Below are 14,812 nucleotides of genomic sequence, written 5' to 3'. Positions count from 1 at the left end.
TGCTTGGGCCCTGCACCCCATGGGAGACCAGGAGAAGCACCTGGCTCCCGGCTTCGGATCAGCGCAGTGCAGCGGCCATTGGAGGGTGAACCAACGGTAAAGGAAGACCTTTCTCTTCTCTCTCTCTCTCACTGTCCACTCTGCCTGTCAAAAATTTAAAAAAAAAAAAAAAAGAAGGGTGGGGAGAGAGAAAGAGAGACAAAGAGATCTTCTATCAGCTGGTTCTCTCCCCAAATGGCCACAATGACCAGATCTGACCAGGGTGATCTGGGTGCAGGGACCCAAGCACCTGGGCCATCTTCTGTTCCTTTCCCAGATGCTTTAGCAGGGAGCTGGATTAGAAGTGGAGCAGCCAGGTCCTGAACCTGCACTCATGTGGCAGTTTTAACCCCTCTGCCACAGCTCCAGCCCCTCTCTGCTCTACCTCAACTTCCTTCTGCTCTTTAGTTAGGTGCCTGCTCCAGTTTTACTTTCTGAGTGAGGTTTCTGTTCACCCTCTTATGCAGTAGCAAACTTCCACCCCAATCTCAATTTCTGTCATATTTTACATGTTTTATTTTTCCATACACTTGTCTACAAATATCACATATTGGCTTTTTTTATTATCATCCATCCACTACCCACACATACAGTAACACATAGACTTTTTAAAGTCAGGAACTTTGCTCTATGCCTGAAACCGTGTCCAACACTCAGTAGGAGCTTAGTAAAAACGTGTTGAGTAAATGGAATGAGGTTTGTACCATCGATTGTCATCAGGAAAATCCAGCCTTGCTCAGCGTTCCTCGTGAGCAGGGATGAGAGTACACTGCCGGCCTCTTTTGCTTTTCTTAGATCAGACTCCCTAATGCATGATTTCATCCTGCAAACTACGGAACTCATTTCCTCTCCTGGCAGGCACCTAAACCAAGTTCTAAGCTGGCTGCGTACAAAGCCCGTCTGTTCTCTGCTGGTTTAAAGATAGTGGCAGTTCCTGCCTGCTTCTCACAAGCTTTATTTTGCTTGCTATTTGAGTTCGCACTAAAGGCAAATCTGCATATCTTTTCTCCCCGTTTTATCTTGTTCATCTTGGCAGGAACTTTTCATTAATAGTGTTCTGGCACTTGTGCAAAGAAAGCTCCATGTCCCACGTTTGTGGGAAGTAAATTATTTTAGAGAAGCAAGCATCCAAAGCTGTGCCTTAGCGGGATATTCTGAGAGAGGTTCAGAGATGATAAATGACTGGCTGATGACCAAGTCACTTGCTCTTGCATTCCGGGCGGGTCTTACCCCTGCACCCTGTGACTCACTGCTCTCTGATCTTCATCCTCTGCTGCCTGCTTTTTCCTTACATACGTTGATTTGCTTTTTTCTTGCCAAAATCAGTTCCTATGTCGCTTGTGTGAACGCTGTCATAAGTTGTCTTCCTCAACCTGCAACACTCAAACTACTTTGTATTTTTTTTCCCATGTGCCATCAAGCTTTTCTCCAGAACTAACAAGACTGAAAATGATGTGTTCAGCTAGGCCAGCATTGCAGGGTCAACTGTATCGTCAGGGAAAATGCATGGCCCAAAAGGAGTCCACCGTAGGCCATCGTCCGCCCTGGGAAGGTGGTGTCCCTGTGCGGGCTGTCCCCTGGTAGGGATGTGTCGCTCTCTGCTTTCCACCCAGAACCACGAGTTGTGCTCTGCAGACGGTCCAGGGCGCGATACACACTGCTTGTCAGTTGTCCTGTCACTCCTCTACTCCGTCACTAAAGGTACCTGCTGGCACCTTCTGAATTTAGGGAGGAGGGCTGGGACTATCACTGGGCTGGCAGTGCCTCCCAGTGGCCAAGACTACAAGGAGTTCCTACTGGAGGGTGGCCCCACCCTCTCCTCCCTGGACTCCTTCGGCCATGGCCTGCAGTGAGAATGGTGCTGATCCAGGTGGGTCTTTATCACATGCCTTTCTTTTCAGGATTTTGCTGACCAAATTAAAAAAAAAAAAGACCATGACAATGAAAAATATTGGGAGGGAAGGAGAGTGGGAAATATAGATGGAAAAACGTCCCCAGCGACCGTAAAGGGAGGTCCATCTAGAGTTCTTTGTGATGAGTCCTGCCAGCGCTGTTTTTAGGAGAGGGCAGCTGCCAGAGGCGCCAGGTCACCCCCCCCCCCCAACCCCGAGGTCACAGTTTCGAAGACTTCTCAGGAACCATGTTCCATACGTTGGGAAGATGTGCAGCGAGCCGGCTGGTTTCTCGGACACAGCATGCGTGAGTCCCGAGATCATCTTTTAGAGTCTGCTCGCTTCTTAAAAGTGAAAACACCTGTTCAGCTTGAGACTGCTGACCTTGGACCCTGCTGGTGTCCCCTGTGCAAATGTTGTTTTGGGGTCTGAGTGAGAACACTTCAGGCTGGGGGGTGTGGGGGGGTAAAGGCCCCACTTCTCCATACCATGAGAGAAGTCTGGTGCAATGGGTCAGGCCAGGCCGCTACACATGGAAGTGGAAAGTGTGGTTTTGGTGCCCAGAAACTCTTTACTCTCTGCACCTGTGGTCTCAGGGCCTTTGTCCTCACATCTGTGTCTGGGCTCCCCCAGGACCCAACACCCACATTCCAGTCTTTTCTCTTTGCACCTCCTACTTTTCCTCCGCAAACGATACCTATACTGTCCATTCTGTCAAGGTCTTGGTACATACTCTGATAAAATATGAGGTTTCTGAAAAAAAAAATGGAATTATTTTCACATAAAAAGTTCTTGAAACTCATGCATAGTTTTTTGTTTTTTCTTTTCATAATACATGTTTCCCATGAATGTGTTTTAAGAACCCCTTGGAGGCATGGGTTTCAAAATATTTTGCACCACAATGAATTTTATCTTTTTTTTTTTTTAAGATTTATTTTATTTATTTGAAAGAGCTACAGAGAGAGGTAGAGACAGAGAGAGAGGTCTTCCATTTGCTGGTTCACTCCCCAGGTGGCTGCAATGGCTGGAGCTGCGCCAATCCAAAGCCAGGAGCCAAGAGCTTCTTCCAGGTCTCCCATGGGATGCACAGACCCAAGGACTTGGGCCATCTTCTACTGCTCTCCCAGGCCATAGCAGAGAGCTGGATTGGAAGAGGAGCAGCCGGGACTAGAACCGGCGCCCATATGGGATGCCGGCGCTTCAGGCCAGGGCTTTAACCTGCTGTGCCACAACCGGCCCCTGAATTTTATCTTTTAATTCCATTTTCCATGAACCTTTGGGAGTACTGTGGTATTTCATGCTCAGAACTGAATGTTAGGTCTTTTCCGTGCTTTGCCTTTGCATTGTTAACTGGGAACTCGGTCAAATACTTGGATAACTGGGCTTGGAAACCAGCCTAGTCTCCCAAATTATACTTAATCTCAACGATGGCACTATCCAGACAGATGCCACCTCCTGTTTCCCTAAGTTCTATTCAAACGTCCCCACAACTGACCGCCTGTCACTAAAATGACCAATGACCCCAAGTGCCAAGGCTTTGATCTGCAGCCTGCAGGTAGCACATTCCAAAACAGGGAGGAATCTAGCAATTCCTTGGAAGATTCCAGACAAATTTCTTTGTGTCCAGAATTTTAAGAATTAAAGAAGTGAGGGGCCAGCGCCATGGCGCAGCAGGTTAATCCTCTGCCTGCATATGGGCACCAGTTCTAGTCCCGGCAGCTCCTCTTCCAATCCAGCTCTCTGCTGTGGCCTGGGATAGCAGTAGAAGATGGCCCAAGTCCTTGGGCCCCTGCACCCGGAGGAAGCTCCTGGCTCCTGGCTTCAGAGTAGGGCAGCTCCAACCGTTGTGGCCATCTAGGGGGTGAACCAGTAGATGGAGACCTTTCTCTCTGTCTTCCCCTCTCACTGTAACTCTACCTCTCACATAAATAAATAAAATCTTAAAAAAAAGAAAAAAAAAAAAAGGTTAAGTGAAAAGTGGACGCCCAGGGGACCGTACCACCATTGACTGTGTGTTGTCCAACAGGTTTCTAAGAAATTTCTAGAAGACACAGCCCGCCGACCAGGAACTGCCAGAAACCCAAGCGCCCTGGCGTCCCGACCCTGACCCCTGGTGCGCTCTCTGCCCTCGCACCTCCCGCCCCCAGCCCGCGTGCGCGCCTTCCCCGGGCGGAGGCGCCTGGGCCCTCCCCGGCGCAGCGGCCGCGTGCAGCGTGGAGCGGCGCCCGCTCCCCCGAGCGCGCAGGCGGCCCCGGGGCCGCGCTGATTCGCTGCCGCGCTGACTGCGGCGCCCGCCCCTCGCCGCGCGCGGCTGCTGCAGCCTCAGCCCCAGTCTGTCCGCAGCCGCGCGCGCGCCGCGAGCCCCGCGCTGCAGCCCCGGCTCCACGCCTGAGCGCACGGCCGGCGCCCCCAGCCCACGCCCCCGGGAGACCAGCGGCCCGCCGCCCCGCTCGCCCGCACGATGCAGGCCACTGCCGATTCCACCAAGATGGACTGTGTGTGGAGCAACTGGAAAAGTCAGGGTATTCTCTTTATTTCGGTAGTGCATGCCTGCGGCGCACGGGAACCCGGCGGCCGGACTGTCCATTGTGCACCATTTCACCTGTGGGACCCGTGCATGCTTCCCACCCCGGAGCTCTCTGTTGGGGGAGCAAACCTGCGTTTTCAAAGAATCAAAAATGGATGGTGTCTGGGTTTTCTTCTCCCCCCCCCCTTTTGTTCGAGCCCCCACCCCCACCCCTTTGTTTTCTGGTTGTAACGGTGGTGTTTTCGATTGCCCCCTCGGGGACCCGCGGTCATCCGGCGGGCGCTTGTTTAATCTCCCGGGTTAAAGCGTTTGCTTATTGTTCCCTGCGCCCCAGCGCATTTGTGTCTAGGGAAAGGTCGAAGCCTGCTGGCAGAGCCGCTCAGCTGGAGGGCTAGAGCATCCTTTTAGCGGGACACACCCATCTAAGGTTCCTGTGTGGGGGCACACAAAGGAGACTGGAAATGCAGACCGAGACGCCGAAAACCCTGGAGATATGATGGCGTAGCCACCTCCTGGGGTGGATCACTTGGAAAGGTTTCGGTGGTTGGTTTTTTTTTTTTTTTTTTTTAAATGTGTCATTGGAGCAACCTGTAACTTATTATTTATTACTAGTGGGTATCTGGGGAATAAGTGGAGGGAAATATCAAAACCGAGCCGGCGGCCCTCCGGGCGTAGCGGGCTCCTTTGCAACAGTCCCTGTCAGCGCTGGGTGTGGCCACCTCCAGCCGCGCCTGGGTTGCCTTTCAGCCATTTTTATGCAGCCTCCGACTTCACACATCCGCGTCTCCTTTGTTCCGTTTCAGTTCTCTCCACCTGGTCCGCTTCCAGAGGAGGGGGCCAAGGAGAGAATCCGCAGGGAGGAGGTGTGTGTCGGCGACGCGGGTGTGTGCTGGGGGTCGCGCCTTTTCATCTGTTAGCACCTCTGGCTCTGTGGCTTCACCTGCAGCATCACCCCCTCCCTCCGGGGGGGGGGAGGAGGAGGGAGGGAGCCCAAAATACTCAGGAGCCCCAGCCCCAGCCAATTTTTGTTGTCCTTGTGGTTGTTGGCCGAAGCCGGGCAGCTTCTCCTTGTGATTTTATATCACAGAAAGAATTGGATACTTTTTCATCTTTAATGCCCCCGAAGGGCTGGCCTTTGGTGTGTTTTTTAAAGAAAAAGTGAACCCGATTCTCAGAATAGAGAGCACGCCCGTTGTTTGTTGGGTTGGGTGGCAGTGAAATAAAAATACGGGAGTCCCCTTCAGATTATGTGAGTCTGTTGGAAATACAGTCGTCAGAGGTAGGTAGATGGATCAGAAACCGACATGCCCGGGCATCATGAAGGCTCGGCCGCTGACGCCAACTCCGGGGAACTGCATCTGTTTAAGTAGAAGGCAGCCTGAGCCTTCTTGGTAGTGTTTCATTCTTGTGCGGTGTTGAGACCTACCTGTCATTTCCTGGACAGAGCTGACAGCGGCGGCTTCACCTGATAGCTGAGCTAGGTGGACATCGAGGCTGGGCCGTGAGTAGGATGTCTTCTGTCTTAACAGAAGTAGATAGATAGCAAAGATGGCAGGTTTTCCCTTTGATTTGTGTCAGCTATAGGGCCTCAATGCGTCACGATCCTGTATTTTGCCTTTCTCTCTGCGGGTTAAACAAGAAAAGAAACCGGACGTTCATAATCGGATCCTGACATAGAATGCCGTAGTTTGTCCCCTGAAGGCAGTCATTTTCATTTCCAGTGTGGAGATGAGTTCCGGCCCTTGAGGACCGTGTAGACTAGACAACCTCCAATGGCCTGCAGCTCCATGGGTTTTCTTTTGTCAGATGGGACAAAGCCGTTGTCTTGAAAATGGACTGGTAACTAGGAGGGGTGGGTTTACCGGCAGCAGAGAGAGAGAAAGCAGTGAGTGATTCCTTTTCAGCTCCCCATGATGCGAACTCTTCATCTAAACTACACGTACAATAGTATATGTTTATCTAGCATTTTTTTCAATGTATCTTCTTCATTATCAAAAACATTTGTTCTTCATCCTGGCTGCACGTTAAAATCACCAGGGGAGTCTTTTTTTTTTTTTTAAAGATTTATTTTTATTTATTTGAAAGATACAGTTACAGAGAGAGGTCTTCCATCTGCTGGTTCACTCCCCAGATGACTGAAATGGCCAGAGCTGAGCTAATCCGAAGCCAGGAGCCAGGAGCTTCTTCCAGGTCTCCCATGCATGTGCAGGGCCCAAGCACTTGGGCCATCTTCTGCTGCTTTCCCAGGCCATAGCAGAGAGCTGGATCGGAAGTGGAGCAGCTGGGACTTGAACTAGCGCCCACATGGGTTGCTGGCACTGCAGGCCAGGGCTTTAACCCGCTGTGCCACAGCGCTGGCCCCAGGGGAGTCTTAGGAAACAAACAAACAAACAAAAAAGATACCCAGGCCCCACCCCTAGGGATTCTAAGTCAGTTGAGCCAAAGATCAGTATTTCTTCAGGTGAGTGATAAATGCTGCCAGGGTGTGATAGTTCTCTGTGAGCCCCACCCTTAGACAGGTGTGATCAGTGAGCGGTTGTGAGCCCAGTGGGAAGAAGTCAGTGCAGCCTGGTTGGCAGTGTCCTCTGGGGCACGAGGAGGGAAGTAGGTAACGCTGGCTTCCGGTTCCCTCCACAGCTAAGTAGTCCATGGAGAAAGGTCAGCATATCGGACGTTCCGTGAAGCCGCCACTGAAAGCCGCGGTGCACATGCAGAAGGAACCATGCGTACATACGTCATCTTCCCATAATTCCCATTTTCATGAGCTTGGCGAAGACCTTTCATGTGCATGAATTTCAAACATTTTTGCGCCAAAATAAATTTGCCATGGAATTCCATTCTACATGAACTTTTTGAAGTACTTGTGTGTGTGTGTGTACACAAGAGTATACATTGTATCAACACATGAGTGCAGCTCTAGGAAAGAACCTTTAAAGAAAGAAAAATTGAAATCTATATTATACACATTGTACAGATCATATTTCCAACTTAAAAAATATGAATTGCCACCATGAAATGCTGTTAAAAAATAAGCCAAAGTATATTCTACTCGGAAAATAAGAGCAAAACAAAACTGAACGAAACACCTGTATGGCTAGCCACCTTGCAGATCAGTATGCTCCTACTGTGTATGGGGCGCTTCTGCTGAGTGTTTTACTTGCACTGTTGCATCTAATCCTCAGAAACCCTAGGACACTTCCTCTTATCCCCATTTCACAGGGGTGACCAAGGCTTTTGTCGGGGTCCCGAGGTTGGACACAAGCCTGGGCTGTCAGAATCCAGGGCCCTTCACTTCCCACTGCTCTGCCATCCGCTCTGAGGTCCATGACTGCTTCCTTAATGTCTTTTCTAAGGACACGAATCATCTGTGGCCTGGTGTTCGTGTGGGCTTACTACCCCTTCACGTTTTCAAGTTTCCGTTTGGCCACACTTCCTCCCATGTGAAATTGTCATTTCACTTGTTGGCCTCGTGAGGTTTTGTGGTAAGTGGTAAACTGAGCAGTAGAAGGTGAGGATGACTCTTGGCTTGCATCCAAATTCGAGAATTCTCCATCTCGCCTCCCTCTTTTGAGATGTTTCCATGCAGGGTCTCTTTAAGACAGACTGAAAGTTGGCTGCTGGACAGCGATCTCGAGGACCTTGGGCCACTGCTGTCATCCTCGTCACTGTCACCATCCATCCACTGTCCCAGAGTCCCCAGAAGTACCAGCTCTATGCCAGTCGCCAGCCTCTGCTCTTGTGACGGATGTCTGAGTGACGCCACCATGAGATTGTCATGTGTCTCATTTTTGTAGAGGCAGAAGTGAGGGTTTTCAGGCTAAGAGGACCAAGGATTGGCCCCAGGATGTCACTGGGCCCTAAACTCAGGGTGGTGTGACCATGAAGGGGAAGCCTGTACCTTTTAACTGAGAGGCAGCTTTAGAGTGTTCACAGAAAAAGGAGTTAAAACATTAGTTTGTTTTGTTACCAAAAAAATTGAAGTCTCTGCATGCAAGAGGCCTTCAAAAGGCTTATGGGAAACTCACATGAAAGCTATGCATGGATCCCACTTTTTGGGGGACAAAAATAAACATCTTTGAATTCTGTTTGCCGTGGACTTTCCAAAGCCCCCTCACGTATGCAGTGCCCCTGGGGCTGAGGTTGGCTTCCGCGCCATCTTCCTCTGTATGGCAGCATCCTGTGGTCACAGCTTCCCCAGCTTGCAAAGCACTGGCGTAGGGTGCAGCTTTCCAGAGAGCATTCCCTTCCATTTTTACAAAACAAAACCTATGGAAAGTTCTGTGTTGGCCTGCAGGACTCTGTGGAAACACGTCAGGGTCATCTGTTCCGCAAGGTGCAGTTGGAAACATTCATTAAGGAGCCCCCGGGATACAGGAGGAGATCTGCTTTAGCCACAGTAATCGAAAGAAAATGAATCTTTGAAAACAACATTTGGTGAAGACAGCTTTACCAAATATACAAAGGCAGACCAGTGCTGCCTTCTATCAAATCAATGTTTTATTTTGATTCACAATGTTGGGATACTGCACAAATAGGACAACACAAATCTTCGATTGACACATTCCCTCTCTGCATGTTCTGATGGGATCTGATGGGAAAACTGGCTAAGCTGGGGGGCTGCGTTTTGTTTCCTTAGTGGAAAATTCTACAGATACTAAAGCAAAGCCGGTGGTCAGGTACGCCGCTGAAAGGCAAGGCTCCGCCTTTCCGCAGGAAGTTGTCATTTTCAGGAGAATCTTTAGAAGGGAATTTTTCCACGTTTGAATGAGAAAATGGTTTTTCTGTTTTTCTCCAGATGACACGTGCACATTAACGTTATGAAAATTTCCCTTTGGCAAAGAGAGGTTCAAATGAAAACCACCAATCACCCAGAGTTAATGAGTGTTAGTATTCACTCAGTGTCATTTAAAGTGAGAACATCTATAAACGGTTAAAGAAAATGGAGCTGAGAGACTAGGAAGGCACCGAAAGTGTTGTTTTTTTGTTGTTGTTGTTGTTTTTTAAGATGTATGTATTTATTTGAAAGAACAGTTACAGAGAGAGGGAGAGAGACAGCACGCGAGAGCGCTTCCATCCACTGGTTCACTCCCCAAATGACCAAAATGGCTAAGGCTGGGTCAGGCCAAAGCCTCCTAGGAGCCTGGAACTCCATCTGTGCCACCCACGTGGGTGGAAGGAGCCCAAGCACTTGGGCCATCCTCTGCTGCCTTCCCAGATGCATCAGCAGGGAGCTGGATCAGAAGTGGAGCAGCTGGGGCCGGCACTGCGGCTCGCTTGATTAATCCTCCTCCTGCAGTGCCAGCATCCTGTATCAGCGCCTGGTTCTAGTCCCAGTTGCTCCTCTTCCAGTCCAGCTCTCTGCTGTGGCCTAGGAAGGCAGTCGAGGATGGCCCAGGTGCTTGGGCCCCTGCACCCGCATGGGAGACCAGGAGGAAGCACCTGGCTCCTGGCTTCGGATCGGCGCAGTACCGGCCATAGCGGCCATTTGGGGTGTGAACCAATGGAAGGAAGACCTTTCTCTCTGTCTCTCTCTATATCTGTCAAATTAAAAAAAGAAGAAGAAGAAGTGGAGCAGCTACAACTTGAAGCAGCACCATATGGGGTGCCAGCATTGCAGGCAATGGCCAACCACTGTGCCACAACTAACCCCCCAAAAGCAGTTTGGTTTTGTTATAGTTAATTGATTTTTTTTAGAAAGCTTTCATTTAATGATTACACATTTCATAGGTACAGCTTTAGGAATATAGCAGTTCTTCCCCCGATACCCACCCTCCCACCCCCACTCCTATCCCACCTCCTACTCCCTCTCCCATCCCATTCTTCATTAAGATTCATTTTTACTTATCTTTATATACAGAAGACCAACTCTATACTAAGTAAAGATTTCAACAGATTGCACCCACACAGACACACAAAGTATAAAGTGCTGTTTGAAGACTAGATTTATTGTTAATTCTCATAGTACAACACATTAAGGACAGAGGTCCTACATGGGGAGCAAGTGCACAGTGACCCCTGTTGTAGATTTAACAATTAACACTCTTATTTATGACATCAGGGATCACCGAGGCTCTTGTCATGAGCTGTCAAGGCTATGGAAGCCTCTAGAGTCCACAAACGGTCAGTATTTCGATAGGGCCATAAGCAAAGTGGGAGTTCTCTCCTCCCTTCAGGGAAAAGTACATCCTTCCCAAAGCAGTTTTTATAAAATTGTGTAGACCTCAAAAGGTGTTTAAAATAATTTAATGTAATGGAAGGAACTGGCATAAGACAGAATTGTGGAACTTCAGATAATGTTTCTTTACAGTCTAAGCTGTTTCTTCCTAAAACGAAGAAGAAGATTGGAATCATTTTTAAATTATGCTTCCATTTTAAACCGTGCAGGTGGACTCCTGGGAGTGTCCAGCTTTTTTTTTTAAAGTAGATCCACCATGATGGGAAAAGTTCAACAAAAATGCTGATTTAAACTTACAGCTTCGCATGTATTAATTTTCTCATATGTTCATAAATTAATGCTTTTTAAAATAAAAATAATAATAAAGCTGGTGTCCTATGACTAAGGCATTATGGTTACGTTCATAGGGAAGTAGGTGAAATCTTCCACCTCACGCAACAGGCCCTTTCTTCTTCATTCTAAAAAGCCCTCTCCCTCTCCCTCTCTCTCTCCCCCATTCCTCCTCCCCCTCCCTGTTCCCCTCCCCCTCCCCTTCCCCCACCCCACCCCCACCTGCCTGTCCCTATATTTGAAAGGATATCCTGTACTCAATTCTTTTTCGTCTTTAGGGCAGGTAATACATTCTGGGACAGACTCTGAGGTAGCTGGCAGGTGTTAATCAGCTTAGAATAGAATTAAAGTGTAAAATCCACTGAATCCAGCGAAACAAAATCCAGTTCTTGTATGAGTTAGGCCTCAAGTGGATGGCTCTCAGAATATCACTTTTCTTTTTGAAAATGATTAAATATATGTCAGGATCAAATTTGCCATCCTTTCAACCTAATCTCCTAGATTGGGAACGTATGTGGCCCCTGTATTATGTACATTTTGCCGCCTTCCCAGTTCTTGTTACTCAAACAAAATGTGGCTTACTCTTGATTAAGCCCTAATTGGAAAGCAAAGATTTTTTACATTATTCATTGTTTAAAAACTGTTTTCTTCCTAGGTAGCAGTTAAAATAATAACTGCTTTAAACCTTGATAATTAAAATTACATTCCGAACTTACAGCATATGATTCAAATAGATGAGGAAATTGTTAGAAGTTTTAGAACTTAGACTATAAAGTTCTACTAGGGTGCTTCAAAAAGCTCATGGAAAGGGAGAATAGAAGAAGCTTATTTTGTTTTTGTTTTAAATTTTATTTATTTATTTATTTGAGAGGCAGAATTACAGACAGAGAGAGGGAGACAGAGAGAGAGGTCTTCCATCCACTGGTTCACTCCCCAAATAGCGACAACAGCTGGAGCTGGGCCAATCCAAAGCCGGGACCCAGGAGCTTCTACGGGATCTCCCACGTAGGTGCGGGGGCCCAAGGACTTGGGCCATCCTCTGGTGCTTTCCCAGGCCATAGCAGAGAGCTGGATCAGAAGTGGAGCAGCCGAGACTCAAACTGGTGCCCATATGGGATGCCGGCACCACAGGTGGAGGCTTAACCTACTATGCCACAGCACCAGCCCCAAAAGAAGCTTATTTAGGTGCAAAGACGTTTTGAAATCCATGCATAGTTTTTTCATAGCACACATTTTCATGAACATTTTGAAGACCACTCGTAAATTCCCAAAATATGTTAAGAGCTGCATCTTTAAGTTGGATCTGAGCAAAGTAGTCTTACTCCTTCATAAAATAAAATTCCTAATCCTTATTTCCTGTATTGTCAAAGGGGGGGGAATAATTCCAGCAGTACTTAGAAGGAGCTTGCCATAAATAGCGCTGATTCTGAACAATGAAAAGTACAGCCGTAACCATTTTAAGCTGTAGAAGGGGCTTCAAGTGTGGTCATATTTTAGTCTTCTCTTTCAGAAGCATTTCACCAAACTTGAGATGGGTAAGCTTCAAATCTGTTCATAATGGGTGCCAGGAGGGGCACCCAAGTACAATAAAAGACCATGCCTTCTGTCTTTAGTTCAAGAAATGGTTTTGCCATATGGTCATCATCAACATTTTAAAATATATTAATGTTTAATTTAATTTATTTTTTATTTATTTGAAAGGCAGAGTTACAAACAGAGAGACAGGAAGAGATCTTCCATCTGTTGGTTCACTCCCCAAATGACTGCAATGGCCAGGACTTGGCCAGGCTTCAGCCAGGAGCCTGGAACTCCATCCAGGTCTCCCACATGGGTAAGAGGGAGGGGCCCAAGCAGGTGGGCTATCTTCTGCTGCTCTCCCAAGTGCATTATTAGGAAGCTGGATCGGAAGTGGAGCAGCCAAGATTGGAACCTGTGCTCATATGGGATGCCAGCCTCACAGGCAGTGGCTTAATCCTCTGTGCCACCACACTGGCCCTTGTATACACTTGAAGGGGGGGAAAAAATACAACAGGCGTCTACCTTTATGATTCTTTGATATGCTGGTACAGTGATGGATTTTAGCACAGAGGTGTTTTTTTGTTTGTTTGTTTGTTTACTAATTGGGATTAACAGAGAAAAGACAAGATGAACAGTTTTGAATTTTGATGGGGTTCATACAGAAAAAGTACTTGGAGACATTCAGTAGCTCAGAGTCCTTTTCGACAAGGTAAGTATCTGGCACAGCTGTCAAGGTGCTGCTTGGGAGATCTGCGCCCCGAATCAGAGCTCCTGGGTTTGAATCCAAGCTTCACCCCTGAGTCCAGCTGCCTGCTGATGGGAGGCAGCAGAGGATGGCTCGAGTGGGTCCCTGCCATCCTGTTGGGAGGAGACCCAGACCGAGTTCCAGGCTCTTAGCTTTGGCCAGGCCTGCCTTGCCCCCACCTCCTGCCTCCTATCCATGTCTGTCTTCCTTGAGCCTCACCCTCCCCTGGGGAAACCCCTCCAAGTCAGCCTCTGGGTTTGCTGGAGACTTGTAAGGAGAGCCAGGCCAGCCCATCTTAAGCGTGTGGGCCCTGCCATTTCACTTCCTGGGCAGGGCCACCCCTCATTGTAGCAAAGGCCGTGAGTGTCATTGTACTCACGTCACAGCAGGGAGAGAATGGGAATGTTCCCTAAACAGAAATCCCTTTCCCTTCCAACTCAGGAAAATGGTGAGCCCGCCATGAGCATCAAGACACGTTTGCCTTCTAAAGCTGTGAAGTAGTGCGTTGGCGTTTGTCTCCTGTGGAAGAAAAGCACAGGGCATTGCTGTTGGCTGTGGCTTTGGCCATCAAATTCTTCCTTTCCCTTTGTTCCGCCACAGCTTACGTAAGAAACAGATTGAACACTTACTCTCAGTGAGAAACACAAGACTTAAGATGCCTTCTCTTTCAAATCACCCACAACATTACTTCAACATCTAGAAATAGTGTTGGCATTTACTCTCGACAGTCAGTGTGGCTGTGTAAGAGGTCTTCAAAGGGGCCGGCGCTGTGGCGTAGTGGGTAAAGCCACCACCTGCAGTGCCGGCATCCCATATGGGTGCTGATTTGAGTCCCGGCTGCTCCACTTCCAATCCACTCTCTGCTGTGGCCTGGGAAAGCAGTGGAAGATGGCCCAAGTGCTTGGGCCCCTGCACCCACTTGGGAGACCCAGAAGAAGCTCCTGGCTCCTGGCTTTGGATTGGCCCAGCTCCAGCCATTGCAGCTACTTGGGGAGTGAACCAGAGGATGGAGGACCTCTCTCTCTCTCTGTCTCTCTGCCTCTGCCTCTCTGTAACTCTGCCTTTCAAATAAAAATCTTTAAAAAAAAAAAGGAGAGAAGTCTTCAAAAAGCTCCTGGAAATGCATATTATTAATAATATGGACTTCAAAAATTTTGTGCCAGAATGAACTAATTTTTTATTATTATTTTTTAATTGTAATTTTTTTTTCACTTGAGAGAGAGAGAGAGGTCTTCCATCTGCTGGTTCACTTTCCAAATGCCCATAAGCTTAGCCTTGGCCAGGTCAAAGCCAAGAGTTTAGAACTCAATCTGGGTTTCCCATGGGACCCAGGCTGGGTCTCCCATGTGAGAGGAAGGGACCGAAGAACTTGAACGATCCCTCCCACCTCCCAGTGCGCACCTCAGCAGGAAGGTGAAACTGAGAAAGGAGGCAGGACCTCAACCAGTGTGGCATGCGGGCATTTCAGCCAGTGTGCCAAGCACCCGGCTCCTTGTAGTCCCGTTTCCCCACAGGCTGTTTGATGTAGCCTTGTGTTTAGGGGGTCTTCGGGGCCTGGCACATGGAGCCACTACAGATATCTGATG

At 48.4% G+C, this 14,812-nt stretch overlaps 1 protein-coding gene across 5 annotated transcripts in view; it reads left to right on the top strand.

Annotated features, from left to right (window-relative positions):
• RTN1 (reticulon 1) overlaps positions 1 to 14,812 on the top strand; it is a 253,834-nt gene that overhangs the window by 217,575 nt on the left and 21,447 nt on the right. The window contains exon 1 of one of the 5 annotated variants that reach the window (XM_062181366.1): positions 4,393 to 4,453. The exons of the other annotated variants lie outside the window; for them this stretch is intronic. Coding sequence (XP_062037350.1) covers positions 4,393 to 4,453 — 61 coding nt within the window. Of the gene's footprint in view, positions 1 to 4,392; positions 4,454 to 14,812 lie in introns of those variants that run through there. 5 annotated transcript variants of the gene reach the window in all.

Source organism: Lepus europaeus, chromosome 22 (assembly GCF_033115175.1).
Source record: "Lepus europaeus isolate LE1 chromosome 22, mLepTim1.pri, whole genome shotgun sequence".
Lineage (NCBI taxonomy): Eukaryota > Metazoa > Chordata > Mammalia > Lagomorpha > Leporidae > Lepus > Lepus europaeus.
Note: the sequence above shows the minus strand (reverse complement) of the source record. Positions and strands in the feature narration are given on the sequence as shown.